Raw genomic sequence first — 21330 nt, 5'->3', positions numbered from 1 at the left:
CTGCATCAGGCCAGTGTGGGGGTTGGGAACGCGGGTGGGGAGGGTCTCCCGCTTTCCTGCATTGCAGGATGCTGGCGTTCCAATCGGAACCCTTCTTACCAAACCTCTGGGATATTTTTAACCTATTTGCATTTTCCATATCCTCTTTGGGATTCTTCCCCTAACAGTCCCGTCTATCCATTCCGGCCTCTACCCAGCTTGGTGTTGTGACTGTAGTCTCTGTAGGGACTAGCTGTGCCCGGTCCAAGTATGATGTCAAGCTGAACTTGGTCTTGACTCTGTCAAACATGTGGCCGTGCACACGAGTGTTGGTGTGCATTGTGTGGATTGGTGTGCTCGGGTGAGACAGTCTGAGGCTGATTGAGAAACGGGGTGTGAAAGGATTATTTAATACTGTGGGATGTTGTCCATTAGTGATGGAAGGCCTTATCTTCCCAGACAGAAGTTGCGGTCTAAATGGCGACCTATTCCTTATGTAGAGAACAGGCTTCTTGTTAGGAAGAAATGTGGATTCTTGACTTGGGATTGGGCCAGGCACTGTTACTCGCATGATATCCTGTCTGACTAGTTAGCAGAAATACAGACAGGCCCATTAGCACGGTTTAATTATGCATAACTGCCAGAATTGCCCCAGTTCCATTTATGAAAACTGACTGCTAACCTCTTACTTCTTTCTCTGTCTCGGTGCCTCTCCTCTTTTTTCCTTTCTTTCTCCTACTCTACTTTTACTCTGCTCTTCTCCCCCTCCCTCCCTCCCTCCCTCCCTCCCTCCCTCCCTCCCCATTCTTTCCCCCCTAGTCATCAATGCTGGTATGAGGAAGTTCTATCTTCAGGCCAATGATCAGCAGGATCTGGTAGAGTGGGTCAACGTACTGAACAACGCCACCAAGATCACGGTGAGTCTCCTGCCATCACCTGTCACAAGTAGCACTCTTTGCAACCCTCATATAGCCCACATCCTGTAGCACGTGACTGTTCCTATCTCAGCCCCATCAGAAAGGATGTGCGTTTCAGAATTATCATATTACAGCAAGCTTCAGTGGAAATTAATATAGTGACATTTTGAGTGTAACCAGGTAAGTGATTAAGACAGCACCAAACGTGCCTGTTTCTTCTACCATCTGACAAACCCTCACCCAAATTTACAGTCATGTGGAAAAGTGTCCGCCCCAGGAACATTGTATTTTCTTTTTACATATTTGGACATATGGACATGTACTCTTCACTTCAACACTATTGACAGATAAAGTTAATCAAATTTAACTGAAAGATAATATTTTGAAGTTTATTTATTCTACAAAATTCTATAGAAATGCAATTTCATAGAGCAGGAATACTAAGTACTCCCCCAGCTTCAATAGCTGCCATGTTCAAGGTCTTTCTTGCATGAACGGCCCGCTTCAGTCGAAATTGCGATCTGAGCTTTGACACGGCCATTCCATACCCCTCCATTGCTTTTTGACAGATGGCCTCACATTTTCCTCATGAACGAGTCATTACAATGTGAAATTCATGGTTAACTCAATGATGGCAAGTTGGCCGGGCCCTAAGGCAGCAAAGCTTCCCCAAACCATACTGCCTCCTCGTCCATGCTTTACTGTTGGTATGAGGTTGTCCTGTCCAATGGCAGTGTTTAGTTTTTGCTAAACATGGGGCCTGACATTGCAGCCAAACCACTTCACCTTTGACTCATCTGTCCAGAGCACATGATCCAGTAGTTTTGGTCTTCACCAAGGTATTGTCTGGCAAATGTCAGTTGTCTTGATTTGTTTTTTGAGAGAAGATGCTTCTTCTTTCCAACCTCTCCTGAAGGCCAATTTCACCCAGTTTCTTTCAGACAGTTGAGTCATGCACTGAGAGGCCTGGCAAAAGGCCTGTAGCTCCATACATTTTACCCAGCGCTTGTTGGAGGCTTCTATGAGCATCATTCGGTCAACTCTTGGACTGAATAATTATTTAGGGCTTTGAATCGGTCTGTTGATCTTGCTATGGTGTTACCACACACCCATATGTTTAAGACCCGGTTAATAACCTTTATGGAAAGTTGAACACTAATTATAATTTGCACCCGTTTTGGTACATCTGGTTCTAATTGTAGCCAAAATATGTCATGGTAGAGATAGGGGTGTGCTCTTTAGTATGCATTTCAGTTTAATTCGATTGCATCAATACTTATTTGCTCTAATATCTGTGTCCAAATATGGGGAAAAATACTTTCCAGGGGGCAGGCAGGCAGACAGGCAGGACAAAGGGGAAGGCGAGTGCTGTGAGTCATGAACTGTCTCTATAGATTTGAGGGTTTCTGTAAATAATGCACAGCTTTTGAAAAGGCTGTACAGGGACAGGACAGTGTGCCCACAGATCCTTTAATGGATTTCAATGGAAAGGATGTTCTGCTCCGATACCTCTTGAAGTACCTCCATGTTTGGAGAAGGGACTCATTCTGTTGAGTGTAGCAACTTGATAATAAGCCTCTATAACAACTTTACACTACTCATTCTGTATGAGTCTATTTACTCTCTGTAGACTCTTTTTTTTCTTTTTCTCAGTCCTGCTGCTGAAACAATAGTGTCACTGTCGCTCGGTGAGCTCCCTTATCCAGACACTGTCAGGACACATGGGGCCTTACACACTTCTTACATTGTGCCCCACACTGCTATAAATAGACATCTGGCTGTCACTGTTTATGTGTGTGCAGTGGTCTGTGCAAGGGCATCAGGAGAGGGGGGAGGAGTGGGGCTGTACCCATATGCCACTGGGCCTGCGGGCTACACACACACACACACACACACACACACACACACACACACACACCCACACACAGCAATCGATGACCCCAGTTGCCACTTAGTGTTCTCAGGAGCCCCCAGGCCAGAGCTGATGGAAAGTACACAAAGCAGCAGGCAGGGAGTACATCCTGACACTATGAACACTTCAGAGGAACACTGCTAACAAGGTGTTGGGAGCATGTTGTCCACTCTGCAGGACATGGCCCCTAGAGCACTTTGGGAATTTATGTTTATCTGGCCCGTTCCAGGTGCCAAAGTCGGGGGATGCCCAGCCCACAGCCGAGATGCCCCATGAGGTGCCGGGTGCCATGAAGCAGGTGTCCTACAAGACGGAGATAATAGGGGGAGTGCCCATCACCACTGCCACTCAGGTAAAGAGGGGTCACTTGCCAAGCCTTGCACAAAACCCGGCCTAAGCTTGCCAAATCCTACAGACATCACTGGAGATGTTAGTTTTTACCTGGGATATGTTTGGAACTGCCAAAGATATAGCTGACACATTTGAAGGCCTCATCTGCTCAGCTGTGTCTTGAAACTGAGCGGTCAGACGGGGTTTGGGAGTGCTGCACTACAAGCTGCACTCCGTAACTGAGTTTCTGTTCCCTTGTTACCTTGATTTCTGCCATGTTAATCGACCATATAAATAGATGGTCTGACTGAAAATGTTAATGGATCAGTATATCTTCTAGCTGTACAAACAGTGACACTCATTGTGTGTAATGTTTCGCAGACTGAGCAACTCCCTGTTGTTTGTCTTCTGGAACGTTTGAGCTGCGAGCATATCCTGTCTTGTGCTTCTATCGCGGCTGAAAGTGAAAAGGTGACATTCTGATGCGCACACTAGGGCCTATAATGTCACTTCCTGTGTGAGTGATGTTGGTGTTTGCACTGGGCCTCAACTTCTGCTTGACTGTTTTCCAATGCACCGTAAATACTCTTTTGTTAGGGGCTTGGCAGTGAGACTGGTGAAAGCCTATTGTGTTTCTTGTGGTCAGTTATTATTGTTCCTCATCTTCCGCGAGGCCAAATTTAATATGCGCATTTCTGTCAGTTGATAAAGCCTGGGACATCGGGACCTTGTGCCGTGGTAGGGTGCCAAGGGCCGCAACCTTTAACGCAATGGCGTGCTAATTGGCCCCATGCGGGCTCTATAACAAGGAATTTAATGTGGAAACTTTGGGCATGGTCTGGCACAAATGCGCATCAATCAGACACAGATTTTCATGTTTATAATTTGGTACACAGTTTCCAATCCGTCGAGACTTGTGCACGCACGTTCACCTTGACCTCACAGATCTTTTTTTTTTACCGAGTGATCAAATGCAGCAGTCAAATTTGTGTCAACATCGTATCGCGTGTTTCTTTTCAGTGTTAAGTTCTGATGGTTGGCGGACATAGCTAAGAGTCAAGAAGTAGGTCATTGTGCATCTGTTTTTGCGCGCCTCATTGCTGAAGTGCCTGTACTCCTTCGTGACTGTGTTCATACAATCGTATGCGTCTGTCCCCTTTGGTCCAGGAGCAGGGCGATGGGGGCCAGAACGGAGTGGAGCGGGGCGGCCTGAGGAAGGCCCACAACCAGCTGCCCTACTTTCTGGGGCGAGGGGCACAGGATCAGGCACTAATCAAGGCTGGATACTGTGTCAAGCAGGGAGCTGTGGTGAGTAAAGACAGTAAAGGACAACCGGCTCAGGGGAGGTTCTGCGATTGCAGCAACCAACAATTTGTGCGTGGTAATATCCAAAAAGGAACACAATGGAAAATGTTTTTGAACTGACAGTGTAGGTTAGTGTTTGTTACCGGACCAGTCCGATATACCCCTCTCTTTCTGTCCCTTGGCTTCAGTCGTGTGCCAAATGAATACACTATAGCAGGGTTTTTCCAGGCTGAAAACTGGTCAAAGGTGGTACCCCAGCCCCCGCTACCCAGTGCTCTACCAGGCCACCCTCTGTGATATACATTATATAATACCTGGCCACTTAAAAAATAAAACTATTATAGTGTTAAATCTGCCCTGTTGTCCATGTCCACTTGAGCAGCTAATGCAAACTTATCTCCTCCCTAATAGAATAGAAACCCCAAAAACAAGCAATAAATCTATTCTTGACATATATTAAAATGTTTTTTATTGTATTTTTATTTTTTACTCAAGTAGGATTTTACCCTCTTTTTTTGTTCTCTGCCTGTCCAGGACTAGTAGACTTTTTATTAGGATTTAAATGCATCCAGCCTATAGTTTCTGCTGGCTATTTTCCTAAGCCCCAAACACATCATCTCCACAATGCTTCTAGAATACAGAGCATATCATTCCCTCTTCATTATGTCTGAGCCCCCCCAAAAACATTTTCCCATTGAGTATCAAAACTATGTTTGTTAGAAGATCTAGGAATCACATAGAAAATATGAAACCGCTCATCAAGCTTTATAATTAATCTCAGTGAATATTATTGTTGTAAATTTTCATTATTATTATTACTTGTTAGTTTGACTTGCATTAAGAACTCATCAGAGCTGTAGGCCTGTATATTACAATCCTTGCCTTGACGCCACATCATTTATCCCCCTCTCTCGACATCCTTCAGCTGTAGGCTACTTGGCTATGCTGCTTGTGCTCATCCTGCGTCTTCACGTTCATATATTTATATTGTTAATGACTGAAATATGTTTATTGTATAGTTTTACACTGTACATTGCATACAAAATGTTGTTGGGGACAGTAGCCAAACTTAATTGTCTTTTCACCAGTCATCTTCGTCTGTCTCGCAAACTTTATTGAAAACTACTAGATGTCATCTGAAGCGTTAACAAATGTTGTGTGTATGGGATGTAGTTAGGTGTTACATTTTATTTATATATTTTTGACATGCTTTGGTATAAAAGAACTGGGATCCACTTGCTTTTTCCAATGTTACTTATCTCTGCCACATCAGGACCGGTAAGGTGTCGGGGAAACCTTCCCATCTGGCAACACTGCCAATATGAACATTTTCTGCAATATATCGCTAGTAGGCTATTTAAGGTATGAGCACAAAATAATGTTTTATCACGCCGAGACAGGCGGTGCAAGTTTTGGGAAGACTGCCGCCTTCGAGTTTCATATGCAGGAAAATCCCTGTGTAGACTCGTGGAGGTTTTCCCTCTGCTCATGGCAGTCTGGTCAGGATTGTCCTGGACCATTATGCAGCAGGCTTCTGCCTGGATTTTCAGACAGCAAGGGCACTTTGGGAGGTTGACTGGATCCTCATAGTTGTCCTGGCCTTGACCTTGCTTCTCTTAGTCTTTTATAAATGGAACATATTAACCACAATAATCCTACCGTCCTAAATCCTGTCCCACACAATGTCCGAACAGCCGTCCGTTGGCAGCCCTCTTAGCCGGGCAGCTGATGCGGAGGTGACTGAAATGCCGATAGCCAGTTGGATGACTTTCTAATGTTTGCCTTTCTCTTCTGCAGATGAAGAACTGGAAGAGGAGATACTTCTTGCTGGAGGAGAATGCCGTCAGCTACTTTAAGTCAGACCTGGTAAGCGACGATGTCTCTTCTCTCCTTGAGACTGTGAGAGAGGTGACACGCACGCCACACAAAATGTCCCTGAGTGGCCCTAACGAGAACACATGCGCTTGTATATACACTCCCTGAGAGGCTTTCATTTATAAAAAATAAAAAAATCTGGCATTATACAGATAAAGGCACCTTCATTTTACAAATGTGTCCTGATTGTAAAGAAAATGTAATGCATGCATTTCCTCCGTGCATACACTGACCTTGTCAAATGGCTTAAATTCCAATGTTCACTGGTAAAAAGCGGATCAGGTGATTGTTCAACCGCAGCTGCTTATGTCACCGCAACCACCCAACTATAGGTTTGACAGGTGGATATACTGGACAGAACTATCCTCACAGACAGTGTCTGGGGAGAGAAAGCGACTCGAATTCAATCATGGCAGCAGGCTCCACCGAAACCCTGCCCATTTGTTAGTAGACAGCAGGACTTTGTGGTCTTGAGCAAATGGCACTCATACACAGTAATTTGACTACTTTATTTCCAGTCATTTATAATGCAAATAAAATGGGCAACTACCTGTCCCTTGGTTATAACCCACATCTCACGAACATGCACCAAACAACCTCTGTGGCCACTTTTTTAGGTACAAATATCTAGTATTGGACAGGACCCCATGTTGCCTCCAGAACTGCCTAAATTCTTTGTCATGGATTCAAGAAGGTGTTAGAAAGACAGGTGGCATCACAAAGTCCAGTGTTTAGCCAGGCATTAATGCTGCAAACCCCTTGTTCCACCTCATCAAATTTCGCTGTGTTTCCTCAGGGCCTGTTCAGCTTGCCATCATTGAGTTAGACAGAACTGAAAGCGGGGGTTATGGAATGGCAAAGCCCAGATCTTAATCCTAATCCCTGCTGAGGGAGACTTGAAGCAGGCTATACACACAAAAAAACCTCAGTCATTACACAATTGAAGCAGCTCTGTACAGAACAGTAAGCAGAAATTCCTTTCTGACGATGTCAGGGACTGATAGACAGTTACAAGACATGCCTACAAAGCTACTGAGGTTGGGGGGGTGTTTTTATAGGTCGATTTGTATTCAAGTAATTATTGCAAAGTGTATTTTTTTCAGACTTACATGTTACATTAAGTTCCCTTTACCGGTCAGTTGTTTTGAAATAAACATAAATAAATGTTTCCAAATGGGTCATGAAAAGACAACGTGACAGGCACCAGGGTGCTTACTTCCTCACAGCGATGTAGATCGTTGAAACATGTTTGTCCCACACACATACTGCACCGCCTCTCTAATGATCGGTGGGGTCGAGGACAAGTTCAGACCAGCCTCTCTCCCTCCCTTTGTTCAAAGGCAAGAAATGCCTTGTACTGCCTTTCTGAGGAGCTTTTCAGGCTGGCTCACAGTCTCTAACTGGGCCAGTGTTTTCTCCTCTGTCCAGAACACCTCGTCTCTCAAGTCTCCACTACTAATGCCATTAGTGCCTCCGTCCTTTGGACGTGCTGATATCTCTTCCTGAGAGAACGCTTGGGTCGTGCTATTGACTATAATGTCAACAGGCAAGCACACAACCCAACCCACTCGATGTTGTGACATCTAGACAAGCGCACGCTTTGTGTGTGTGTGTGTGTGTGTGTGTTTGTGTGTGTGTGTACGTAGAGTATACAGGGAAGCAGTGCTATTGCCTTCAAGGGATTGTGGTCTCAGCACGTCCCGTAAAGAATTCCCGATATTCCGCGTGTGTTCGTGCCTCTAAGGGCTTGCCTTGCTTATGAAACACTGCTCTCCTACAGTCCTGCGTAGCGGTTTAACAGGATGAGGGGAGGAATTGCATGCAATTAAATACTTGCAGTGTATCTGCTTCACTAGGCAACTATCGGCTATGAACACTGTTTTTATAGTTTATATAAATACCAGACTCGGGCCCCTCTCTGCTGGCACTGTTCCTCTTTTGTAGGCTTCACTCTGCAGCTTTCATGTGTGTCTGTTATTGTGTGTGATTGTGGGGGTGTTATTGTGTAGGTCCCGGGGGGAGGGGGATTTTAGTCTTAGGAGTTTAGTCTTAGGAGTAAGGTTTTAAGTAGAAGTTACAATTAGGGTTAGGGGTTGCGTGTTTTCTGCACATCAATCACCTGCGAAGTAAGGGTTGGGTGGCCCTCAGTGACTGTGATTAGCTGAAAATGGTCTCCATGAGCACACGGTAAGATTAGTTCTGATTAGATGAATAGGAAATCAACTGCTCTTGTTCCGGCAACAAAATCCCAACTATGTTGGATGACGGCTTCTAACATTGTATCTGTAACTTGAATGCACTGGAAAAACAGGTGGTTAGGGAAGGGAACGCCTCACTCTTTTCTGAATGCAGTGTTGACCATGAAGTTAGGAATTCCGTTGAGAAGGAAAAATCAAGAATATCAAGGGGAATAGAAGAGCTTAAACATGAAGTCCTAAAGCCTCTTTAGTTCTATAGACTATTGTCTTTTCCAAAAGGGTTTTGTACAGATTTATCATTAAACCTATACTGAAGTCATGAAAGGAATCCCAAGTCCTCTTACATTACAAAGATGTCTGCTGTATTGGCAAATTACACTGAGGTATTTTATAAAACAGGTTGACTCTGTTTTAGAATGACAGGGGTTCTAGTTGGGCTTTGTACAAACAGTTTGTATACATCACATTTGCACTGTGATTATAGCCAGTCTGCCAGTATTTATTTTGTCTACGTATGTATTTAGTTGTTTTCAAAAGGGCTTTGATTGGGTTAATATAGATATATTTTTTGTCTAAATGCAAGGATGAATGGGACATTCTGTAATGCAGTTAAAGCTCCAAATAGAGCTGTGGTCATCTGTTTACAGGCCCCAGGACACAAAGCCTGGATGGTTTCTCCTGGAGTCCCACAGTGCCACATTCATTGCCTACATTTCTTTGCCGTTTTTGCCAATGACTTTGCCAAGCAAATTGAGCATGCCAACCAAGTGGTTCAGTTAGATGACAGGTGTCTGGGGAGACTCCTTGCAGAGTTACTTTGATTGGCCGTTTGGTTTCAACCATTTTGATTAACCACCAGCCTCTGTTATACAAAACGTATATTTGGGACTAACCAAGATAAAGGCAAGATAACCCGCTCAGGAAAAAAGGGAACCGTACCAGATTTTGTGGAACTTTTGCACTGAAGTCTGGTCAGCATCCTGAGGGGCCGATGCTCCAACGTGCTTTCTTCGCAGCCGTCCCGGCGTGTGTGGACCACGTTCGATTTTCACTGCCTGATGAAACGCCCTAGATCAGAGCTAGCCCTGCGACTGTGGAGGGTGAACACGGCGTTCAGACCTCTGATCGACCTTTCCATTCAAGGCACATCAGGAACTAGTTGTGGTGGTGGTGGTGTCATGTTACATGGGCCTCAGGCTTCACATATAGTTATGTTTGTTTGTCATGTTGCTGCAGTGAAATGGATTATGTCTTAGGACGGTGTAACATCTGTTCTGTGGTTGTCCTCTTCACTTTGTTCCTCTCTGTCTCGCAGGAGAGGGAGCCGCTTCGTGTGATTCCCCTGAAAGAGGTTCACAAAGTCCAGGAGTGCAAACAGAGGTCAGTGTCTTTTACACTTCAGTCACTGGGCTTGACAGACTATTGGCTGTTGTCACTGGCAGGCCTAGTATTAAAGTGAACGGCTGGGAGGGGCCTAGGGCTGGTCTTGGTGCACTGCTCTTGATCAGGGCCAATAGGAAAAGTGGAATATAGTCATGGTTTGGTTCAGAATAGCTGTTCTGCATCACGATATTATTTTGGAATCTTTCAACGTGTTTTAACAAGGCAATATTATCGTTTTGCACCAGTTGGTGGTACCTCCGCCAAATCTCTTGTATTTTTACTGCATAGTTTCTCTGTGTTGACATTTATTTTCTCCTTATTTTTTTTTTTTAAATGGGCAGCCATTTAGTTTTGAGCACTTTCTACATGACTGATCAAAGCTCTCACGGATCGCTCTTGTCCTGCTGCAGTAGACATGCATTGAACAATGTGTTTGGAACATCGAATCGCATTAAATTCACGATCATATTTCAGCTGAAGAATGCATAGAATCATTGAGCGACCAAGTATCCTGTTGGCAACCAAGTGTAGTGAGGGGTTTTGAGGTGCTTGTCAATTACCGGCCCTTTAATCCCACAATGAATGTCTGTCACTGGGGTGTTTGAATATAACGGAGTTGTTTTTCCATGCAGTGACTTAAGTCAGAGGGACAATCTCTTTGAAGTTGTCACTAGCTCAAGAACCTTCTACATTCAGGTGAGATACATTCTGTTTCCAGAAGGTAAGTTGATGTAACTCCGGCCTGACTGACTGGGAGAGGGGTAACCTGTCTCACTGGTAACCTGTCTCTTTTCTTGGACACCACCCCCTCCGTTGTTTCTGCCTGCTTCCTTTCCATCTCCTCCAACACACCTCCTCCCATCATCCCCGTCTTCAGTCGGACAGTCCGGAGGAGATGCACAGCTGGATCAAGGCCATCTCAGGAGCCATTGTGGCCCAGCGGGGCCCTGGGCGTTCAGCTGCTTCGGTGAGTATTTAGTCTGGGGTTGAGGCTGAGCATCAGGCTTTAGTTTTAGCCCACTACTGCATGACACCAAGTGGTTGATGATTTGTTGGATCTGGGGTGGGGTTTGTACGGGGCAAGGATAAAAACCCTCCACATGCTGTAGGTACCCAGGACCAGCTTTGGAGACCTCTGATAGGGGAGATGCTGTCCTCTCTCTGGTTTGTAGATGATCTGAGGATTTTGTCTTGAAGACTGTTAGGGTCCAGTTGGCATGTAACTCATTCCCCAACAGAACAGAGTTGATATCAGAGCATTTACGTACAGAAGGTGTAGCCTTGACTGTGCTCCTAACCTGGCAGTACCCAACCACGTCATGGTGCTAAATACCCCACCACAAACCGCAACCAACAGGCACCTTGGAACACACACACACACACACACTCTCACACAAATAAGCACACAGACCTGAAACCTTCACCTCCTGCTCTCTCTCCTCTCTCTTGGCCAGTGTCCTCTGCTCTCTCTTTGTCTCCTTCCTGCCCTCTCTTGTCCAGTGTCCTCTGCTCTCTCTTTGTCTCCTTCCTGCCCTCTCTTGTCCAGTGTCCTCTGCTCTCTCTTTGTCTCTGTCTCCTTCCTGCCCACTCTTGTCCAGTGTCCTCTGCTCTCTCTGTTTCCTTCCTGCCCTCTCTTGTCCAGTGTGTCCTGCCCACTCTTGTCCAGTGTCCTCTGCTCTCTCTGTTTCCTTCCTGCCCTCTCTTGTCCAGTTTGTCCTGCCCACTCTTGTCCAGTGTCCTCTGCTCTCTCTGTTTCCTTCCTGCCCTCTCTTGTCCAGTGTGTCCTGCCCACTCTTGTCCAGTGTCCTCTGCTCTCTCTGTTTCCTTCCTGCCCTCTCTTGTCCAGTGTGTCCTGCCCTCTCTTGTCCAGTGTCCTCTGCTCTGTCTTTGTCTCTGTCTCCTTCCTGCCCTCTCTTGTCCAGTGTCCTCTGCTCTCTATTTGTCTCTGTCTCCTTCCTGCCCTCTCTTGTCCAGTGTCCTCTGCTCTCTCTGTCTCCTTCCTGCCCTCTCTTGTCCAGTGTCCTCTGCTCTCTCTTTGTCTCTGTCTCCTAATGAAGCTGTGCACTACTGTGTTGTTGCAGATGCGTCAGGCACGTCGGCTGTCCAACCCTTGTATACAGAGGTATACATTCCGCTATGGTGAATGCAGCACGTATGTGAGCCCTGTGTCAGTGGAGCTGCTTCCTCTCTGTTTGTTTTGTCAACGTAGTCCTGGGTAGCCTCTGAAACGGCACCTGACCACGTCCTTACAGTCGGCTCTGGTCAAGACCTCTTTTCCATATGTAGTGCGCTACTTTTGACCAGGACCAATAGAGGGGCTCTGGTCAAAAGAAGTACCCTATTTATGGAATAGGGTGCCATTTTGGAGGCAGACCCTAGTGTAGTTAAGTGGAATGGAGCTTTGATGACTGCACATTTCCCTCTGAAACACTTGAGCAAGCTGATCACTGGCTCCTAACTGGTCTGGTCTGACATCATCTAATTTGCCATTTACTGATCAGACTAACTGGCCTGGTCCACATCACCTTCCTTCTCCTCTCCATCCAAGAGCTTGGCATCCACTGGTCTGGTCTTGACTAGGCTTCTTGGAAAAACTCCCTCTTGGTTTTTCAGGACCTCCTGCCTCCTTTTCAACCCGCCTCATCGGATTTGTAATGCATTTATAACACGTTTTGTGACCTTCAGGTCAGTTTCTGGCATTTTCTGCGCAATTCTGGTTGTAAACACGTTTCTGTTCTTTTATGAAGACATCTGATAAAAATGGGCCACCTGGCTTCTATTTGCAAGCATATATTCCACCTATAACCCTGTAGAACCCTCTTGAGGCACTGGGCTCCTATGTAGCGTGGGAAGCTGTTTGACAGTAACATGTAGCTACGTCTAGGTCTGCTGCATGTGCCTAGAAACATCCATCCACTCATTCATTCGCTCATTCGTTGACTTCAACATCTCACACTTTCACATTTTTAATGTTTATGTTTTAACCTGTTTAGTCTGGTGAAAGTATGTGGAATATTTTGAACCCTTTCATTTCATGTCCTCTTCTGACCCAGTTATAAGGTGACTGTCAAGATGTCCTCGCGCCCCTTCAACATAGTGTGCTTTTCTCTGTTCTTTTATCAATCTTTTATCCGTTCTCACGCTGCTTGTCACTTTGTCCAGCATTTTATTTTATTTTTTTTAAATCACACCCTTGCTGGAACTAGACATTCCTAAACAGTTGTTTGTGTTTTTTTTGTTTGTTTTAACTCGCTGTAACCCGCTGTCCTTTTTCACCAACGTTTCGGCGTCTGTTTTTGTCGTTGTCTTGTTTCTCTGTTGTGTTTTTCAGAGAGTAAAATGTGACAGTGAGAGACTAACATTCCCCAAATGAGCTCTGCTCTCCGGTCACGGTGTATAGCCCCCACCAGCACAGGCCCCGCCCCCCACGTCCTCCATCTCCATCAGCTGCCTCAGTCTGCCTTGGCTATCCTCCCGCTGTGTCCCCCTACTACCCTTTACACTCACCACTACATAGGTCCTCTACCCCCCCAACCCCCCCCGTGTCACCCCCCTGCAACTGCCCCCCTCCTGGCTCCGCACCCTCGCTGCGGTACTGTGACTGACCTGAGACTCCACTGCGTCCAGTGCTTCTTAATCTGAACGACTGTCTCGCCCCCCCCCCCCACTCCCCTCCCCAACACCATGCAGGAGCACAGCGACCACTCCGTCACCAGCTCCCACTTCTACTGCAGCAGCAGCCAGGGGGGACCCCCCGTCCCTCGCTCGCCCGTCCAGGCAGAGCCCTACCGCCCCCAGCAGCAGAGGGGCCCGGGCCCACAGCCTGACCTGGGAAAGCAGGGACTTCATGGGTCTGCTGCCTTGGCGGGGCCACCAGGGGATGCCGCCGCCCCGCTCCCGCCTGTCCCTCCAGGAGACCCCACCGCGCCTGTCCAAGTGACGAGCGCCTCGCTGCGTTGCCACGCCAGCGCCCACGAGGAGGACCCGTCGCCGTGGAGACGCCGCAGCGAGGTTGAGGGTGGCCAGCTGGAACTGTCGTCTGTTGGCTTCGAGGACTCTGACCTGCACGTCAGCCGGGTGTGAGCCGCTAGCGCTTAACCGCGCCTCCCAGGACGCCCCTCAACCCCCCCTGTGCCCCCCCCCCTCCCCCTTCACCACACACAGGTGGACTGACACACAGAGCACTGGATCGTAATCACCATTGGGATGTGGGCAGCCAATCAAATAGGACCAAAATGGAGGGGAACCAGTCAGAGCCAACCTCGTCCAGATGAGGACCGGAAGTGGGGCGGTGTCCCTCCCCATGTGCCCTGTTCCTCTCTTACCCCAGCCAATGGCATGATGTTTCAGGGCAAGGAGACCTTATCAGTTGATGTTTTATTTTAGTCCCTTGGTGTGTTGCGCTCTTTCTCTGTATTGTTTGGTATGACCCCTGAACATCATCCTGTCTCTATTCCTGGGACTGGTTTCTAACTCGACTGAGAAACTCACTAATCACTTTCCTTATCCTCCCTGATGTCACATTGTGTTATGCTGTCATGGTTGATGGACTCGAGGGGCAATATGTTATTTTTTTATTGATAGTTATGAATTAAAACTAACTGTGGACAGTGAAGCAACCTCACTCATAAAAATGTAAATGTGGATGTACGTTATGGATTTCTAATGTATTTGCTTTTAAGCAGACTATTTTTTCCCTTATCCAAAGCATGTAGCACCTAATGAAACATGCCACCAAATCCTTATATCTTTAGCCTTTAATCAGATTAAAACTGTTTATTCAGTTGTGTTTTAGAGAGATACTGGGTCTTATGTATAGTTATAGTTATCCTTAGATTGGCATCATTCAGATTCTATGCTTGGTTTATATTATACTAGTATAAATACTTTTATGTTTATGTGCAAGAGAGTTATGTTTTTCTTGTTTATTCACTCACTGGCTCACACACACACACACACACACACAGAGACGCATACATGCTGTTGCAAGTGTTTTGCTAAATGGAGTCTTGCACTGTCTAATATTCTGTGCCTGCCAATGTTAGCATGCGTTTGTCTATGGACTTCTCCCTCTGGAGGTCAGATGTGTACATGGACAACACATCTATTCACATCTATATATAGGGCCTTTCTACTGGCAATTTGTGAACACTGTGGGCAGATCTGTTTCATTTGTTCTTCAAAACTAATATACTGCTTTCCAATGCAGTTATTGTGTGTTTGTGTGTGTGTGTGTGTGTGTGTGTGTGTGTGTGTGTGTGTGTGTGTGTGTGTGTGCGAGCGTGCGTGCGTGCGTGCGTGCACATTGGCATACTGTGTCTGCATTGCCAATATGGTGGACGGCTGGAGGACGGAGGGAGGGTTTGACTTTTAACTCTGATTTCACCTCTCCCTGTAACCTGTTGTTACTGTGTTGCACAACTTCTACTGTATAGCTGCTAAAGTGCCTGCATTCTTTCTATAGAGTTGAAAAAAAGAGAAGCTATTTTGACCCTTTTAATTGTGTACCTGATGTTCTGAATCATGTGCATTATTTATTAAGTGGAGTTTGAAAATAAATCTGTGAATTCAAGCTTGTGTGTTGACTACTTGCACTTAACATACAACTTGTTCTGCATTCACTCTTTCTGACCTCGCATATTCCAGAAAGTCCTGTAGATTCTATTTAGAGTTGTAACCCCTTGTTTAAGTTCTGGATGTTTCCGGCCCTGCATCATTGAAGGTGGTTGTTAAGGACTGTAGAACAGGATTCCACTGCCATCTGTTGGCCTTGCTGGTTGTCTTCTATTGCAACATTAGACAGTTATGAGATTAACTGAGAATGTGAGGTATTTATATAATTATTAAAACTGTAATGTCTAGAAAATCTCTCTTTGGTCTTCTCAACAACGCACTCTGGTTTCAATGGAAATCATTGTCATCTGTATAATCAAGGCTGCATGAAGTCTCTCTGGCTCTAGTCTCTTAACTCTTAATGTGTAATTGCCTTTCTATTCTAATTGTAATTTCCTTCTATTCTGAACTGTTTGCCATAGGGCTTTTTACATTATACCTGATGTATATCATGTCTTTGTTGTGGTTTTTCATGAAATCGTTTGTATTCAAACTGCAACTTCACTTTTTGCAGCTTCAACTACTTCAGAATATTAAAACTCATACATTTCCTTTAATTCTACACATTTTGCTATAGGACCGAGAGAAGTTTTACACCCATTTTTCTCCAATTCTACTTATTCTGCTATGGGATAGTGAAATTGTTAATTTTTAAGCTAATTTCTGCATTCCTTGCAGATGTTTCTGCTGGAATGTCAGCCTACCACCACAACTAGATGGAACTGCTCTTCCTCTCTGGGGAGCCCTGTCCGCTCAAAGACCTCTCCATCACAGTTGACAGTTCCATAGTGTTTCCCTACCGGAGTGCAAAGAACCTTGGCATGAAACTAATATTACACCCTGTAGGTTTTTCTTTTTTGGAATCCCTCTTCATTTCTGAGTTCAGGTTTCAATGCCTCGCTCTGACTGAAAGGGACATTTGTAATGCATCATTAGAAAACACTTAGGGGGCTCTGATTGGACGTGCTTGCTGAGAAGAGAAAAAAAAAAAGGTCCCTCCCTCTAAGGAATACAAACATGAAAGGACTTGCCGGGCGTCGTCATGTTATACGGATGATTGCGCGGTTATTATTCTTTAAGCTTGGCTTTGCTTTCCTCAAACTATTTGAGGACAATTAATTGACAATAAACCAACACTTTGGATTCCGGTTTTCAAGATTTACACAGCATTTGGAAGCATTAAGCTTTTATATATCCCAATCACAAGGAGAATGCAAGCACAACATGTCTTTTTACAAAGTTATCAGAGCTAAATTCCAACTGCATTAAATGATAAAGGTAAACCAATTTAACACCTCAGGCCAAGACCAAAATACATACTGTATCTGAGGCCCCGAGAGGAAAGATTATCGATGCCCATCACACTGAGGGGTTACAAAGCCATTTCCAAGCAATTCGAAGTACGTTATTCCACTGTTAACGGATCATCTACAAATATTCCAGACCACTGGCTATCTACATTGGACTAGCCAATATGCTCATAGAAGTCTCAAAGAACCCCAGGGAAACATCAAGGGATCTGCAGTCCTCTTGCCACATTCAATGTCGAAAAGCAGGAGTTAACTGTCAAAAAGAGACTGGACAAACTTAGCCTCCACGGGATGTTAAGTTTAAGTAGATTTTATCCTGCTGCTGTATGTATTCTACCACTAGCAGCACATTTACCCCGACACAGTTCTTGGTATGTGTACGTGTACTTGTTGAATATAGGTGGTTCTGACGTGCTTACTTTGTCGGAATGAACAACAATCAAATAGGACCACTAGTTGGATTTTGCTTTTGCCGATGCACATCGAAGGCCTAGTGAATTTCCTGAACAAGCTGTTTTCTCCGGCAGTGGGCTACTAATAACATAGAATTACATTGCTAATATCTGCTGATAATACATATTGATCAAATTATTTTAGTTTTTATGGTAGTAGCTAACCAGTGCCAGTTTAAGTTTTTCTGTGAGCATTTTAAAGTTTTACTGTGTTCATTCAAACACAGGGAGGCAGCAGTGGTTAATTTCTGTGAGGATTTAAAAGTTTTTCTGTGAGCATTTTTAAGTTTTAGTGTGTCAATTCAAACACAGGCAGGCAGCATTGGTTTGTTTCTGTAAGCATTTAAAAAAAATACTATGTGAGCATTTTAATGTTTTACTGTGTTAACTCAAACACAGGGAGGCAGCAGTGGTTCATTTCTGAGAGTTTCAATTCTCATTCATTTTATTTCATTTTTTGCTGATACAACTGAAATTGCATTTATCTCCACCAGTTTAGCTATCTTGAAGGGTGTCACAGTGCACAGAGACTCAGTGCTACCACAATGTGTCTCTGAGCGGTGGATATGAGGGGTCTACTGAATGACTTAAATGTGAACAGGTCTATTTACTCCTGGGAATTAAGATAAGGATCTGCTGGTTTTAAGCAGGTAGCTAATGCCAATTCTGTCTCCTGTTTGGAGTCAGAGGTCATGTAGAACAGGGTCAGAACTCAGCTAATCCTGTTGGCTGTGCAGGCTTTGTGGACAGTTCTAGTCTGGATGTGCTGGAACAAAGACAATGGTCATAGGCAGGAACAATGACAATGGTCTCTTGTGGGTGAAGGTCAGTGGGGGTTGAGTGTAGCCAACCTGAGCTGTTCATGGTTAAACTCCCCTTGGCGGCAAAAACAAAAAAGTAAGGCATTTGACAAGAGAAGGGCCTACTGTAGATGTTTTGCTATTTTAAAGTGTTTTACATCATGCCGAATTGCAGAGACAGCACTTTGAAATTTGAGCTATCATGATAAGCTAGCTGAATAAGCTTCATTAGCAAGCTAACTTTGTAATGATGAGGTGAACTACCTTAAAATGGACTATATGATCAGAGAAAAGGATTTGTTGAAACGATAAAAACGTTAGTGGTGACTGCATATCAGGTAACAACACTGTCCTAGAGTTTCCTACTTCACATTTTCCCTTGGAGGGTCAGTCAAGTGATATTCCCCAATGTGATCCAGGATATTTAGAGTCCAATAGCATGTGAATGCGACATTATTCTGACTTGTAGATAGGCCAGTGTTGTTACACTAGGACCAAGTTCTTGGTCAGGACAAAGGAACTAGGGACCTAGGCAGCTGTGTTTCACACCACAGTATAGTGGCGCTGTGAAGACAGTGGGTCTGTGGCCACTGATTCCAGGCCCAGGGCTGTTTGTATGCAGCAGGTCCGTTTTAATCCCCGGTCTGTTCTTCTGACCGTTGGCTGTCAGGACTAGTTGTACACATCAGGTCTGTCCTGATCTAGCCAAAGCTAGGGGATATGGTGGAGAGCAATGATGTCAACAATAATGACAGGGCCCTACCAGAGGCCTCTGTGAATCAAGGACAACAAAAACAGCTGGAAGAGCTCTGTAACCACGACAACAGTGTTAACAGAAGCTACATGGTCTGCCCGAGGGCCTGTCAATGACTGCGCTTCATCTCGAGGTCATAATTTTCTTAGGGTGCCAGGTCCATCGACTGCCATGTAAAGTGTCTGTCTCATTGTTTGCCCTCTTAAATGCACTGGACTTCTGTCTGCCAGGTTTTTGTGACGTAATGGTTCTGAATGACTTAACTTTTCATCCAGCTCATTATTGGAATCAGGTGTGCAAAATCAGGGTTGGAGAGAACCTACAGCATGGTAGCTCTACAGGACCAGGATTGAGCAGCCTTGATATATAGTATGGTTCAAGGTTGAACTATATCACAGAGCTTTTAAAGAACCCTCTGCAAAGACTTTTACCTAGCATCATAAAGGGTGCTCCTGTTCAGGACAAATCGAAGAACCCTACATGGTTCTAAATGGAACCTGTTTCTCTAGAGTGTATGATGGGGAGCTGTAACCATCAGAAAAGCTGCACCTTGTCAGCACTTGCTAAAAGCTTCTAATCTTCTTAATTAATGTAATGGGCCAACAACACATCAGCACCTAATCAGATAAACGGCAGAGCAAAGCTCAGATAGATCTCTTCCCCACCAGTACGGTTCAGGATGGAAGACAATGTGTTCTGACAGAAAGATGGGTTGTCCTCAAGCAACCTCAAAACGTTGGTGTTTCTTACTGTGACGTCTTGGCTGTCCAATAATAACATTACAGAGGATTGCAATTCGGCCATTGACCCAGACTTTGAACATGATCTAAGACACGTCAAACATTTTTATACCTCAATGAGCGATATTACATAAGTTAAAATCATGTTTCTGCTGATAGTTGTGATGATAACACTTAGCTACAGATGGAACAGAGCTTTGGCATTCAGGAGGTCAATCGTTTTATGCATAATTTGGAGTGTCTTTCTGTTAATGAAGGGTGAGGGGGTGTGACTCATATGTGCTGGGAAAGTCGGGTTCAGTTGATTTTGGGGAAAGGATGGAGAGGGCAGAGGGGAGGGTGCTTCCCGTAAACCCTCCGAGCTCTGTGTCTCGTCCAGCATCACTCTCGTTATGGATTCTGATGAGATGCCGAGGTTCCCATGATCCCTAATCATGCCTGAGGGAAAAACTGTTCTGAGACCAGCAACACTGTGAGTCCTCTAAAGCCAAGCCCTATAGGACGGTCCCATTCAGTCAGCTCTGACAGGTGTTTGATCATACATCTATTCCCTGTCACAACCGTTCAGACCGGATTTGCAGTGAATGCTTCCTACAAGTGATCAACGCAACTCCCAAACATTCCCAATGTTTTCATTCCCAGTGGTCCTCCAACACAGCCATCTGTGATATGCTGCTACATTCACTGTAGCTGTCAACTCTTAGACAAACAGAGAGAGAGAGAGAGAGAGCGCTCTTGGTGTTTCTGTTGCCTTGTATTCAGTCCTTAGGTCATACTAAAGGCTTCCCTCAGGTCTACTCAAACTCTATGGGTCTCTATGGCAATGAGGGTGGTAACAGATACAAACACAGAATTGGTCTCGAAGCACCCACGGAAATGATGCATTGTGGGCAAGAAACTCTTCAAAGACCTTTGTGTGCATCTGTCATTTAAAATTCAATATGATTTTAGGTTAATCAATCAATCCATTCTAAACAGCACATGGAAGTGGTTATATTTGCTTTTGGGTTCCAGTAGGATGCCATTGAATGAATGAGCATTCCAAAATACTGACGTAGACTATGGTGCTCTTAAAACCTCTGCCTTAATCCTGACCCTCTCCCCCCTGAGAGGATAGATAAGAGGGGCGTATCCCTTGGCCCGTACCCAGACCATCAACCCTAAAGTGATGGTCTGCACCCCTGAACCAGTATGAGAACTGAACTAACTGTGCAGTAATAGAATGTATAGGACCGAATCATTCATGGTGGAATTTGAAAAGTAGGCATGTGCTACTAATATTCAAACAAGCAATCTTGGGCTCAGCCCAATGAAAGCCAAGTGGAGCTCAATATATGAACTAGTTGTAAACAAAGTCGGTAATGAAGGTAACATTTGTTTGTGATTTTACAAATGATCCAGCTGTTGTTCCAAAATGGGTTTTATTTAATGCATCAGGGACGTGCACAGGTAGGGCTCAACCTGAGCAGTGCGTGGGTACTTTCTGACCCTCCCCTACGCCTGTTTTGGTGGTTCCTCCGCCTGTGTTCCGACGACGAACGTCAGTCGCTCACTCAAACCCACTACGCCGCCACGCTGTACCAACAGGACCTCTCCGAAAAGAGCAACAGTGAATTTACATTATTTTCTTCACTGACCAGAATGAAGTATTATTCTAAGAACATTATGATCCGTTTGAAATGCTCTTATACCGCTTCAGTAAAGGGCTGGGTGGAGGAGTGGGCCGTACCCGCATCGGACGTCAGTACTGCACACCAATCGA

General features: G+C 45.1%; 1 protein-coding gene across 8 annotated transcripts in view; it reads left to right on the top strand.

Annotated features, from left to right (window-relative positions):
* The window catches only part of plekha1b (pleckstrin homology domain containing, family A (phosphoinositide binding specific) member 1b), a 32102-nt gene extending 16631 nt beyond the window's left edge, over positions 1 to 15471 (top strand). For 2 of the 8 annotated variants that reach the window (XM_029120023.2, XM_020046881.3), the window contains exons 5-13: positions 799 to 896; positions 3038 to 3160; positions 3520 to 3609; positions 4306 to 4446; positions 6241 to 6309; positions 9832 to 9896; positions 10532 to 10595; positions 10777 to 10866; positions 13590 to 15471. In XM_029120023.2, coding sequence (XP_028975856.1) covers positions 799 to 896; positions 3038 to 3160; positions 3520 to 3609; positions 4306 to 4446; positions 6241 to 6309; positions 9832 to 9896; positions 10532 to 10595; positions 10777 to 10866; positions 13590 to 13982 — 1133 coding nt within the window. In that variant the 3' untranslated portion in view covers positions 13983 to 15471. The other 6 variants (XM_013133939.4, XM_020046882.3, XM_034292304.1 and 3 more) reach the window with 6 other exon arrangements.
* Positions 15472 to 21330: the final 5859 nt, after the last annotated feature.

This window comes from Esox lucius, chromosome 5 (assembly GCF_011004845.1).
Source record: "Esox lucius isolate fEsoLuc1 chromosome 5, fEsoLuc1.pri, whole genome shotgun sequence".
Taxonomy (NCBI): domain Eukaryota; kingdom Metazoa; phylum Chordata; class Actinopteri; order Esociformes; family Esocidae; genus Esox; species Esox lucius.
Note: the sequence above shows the minus strand (reverse complement) of the source record. Positions and strands in the feature narration are given on the sequence as shown.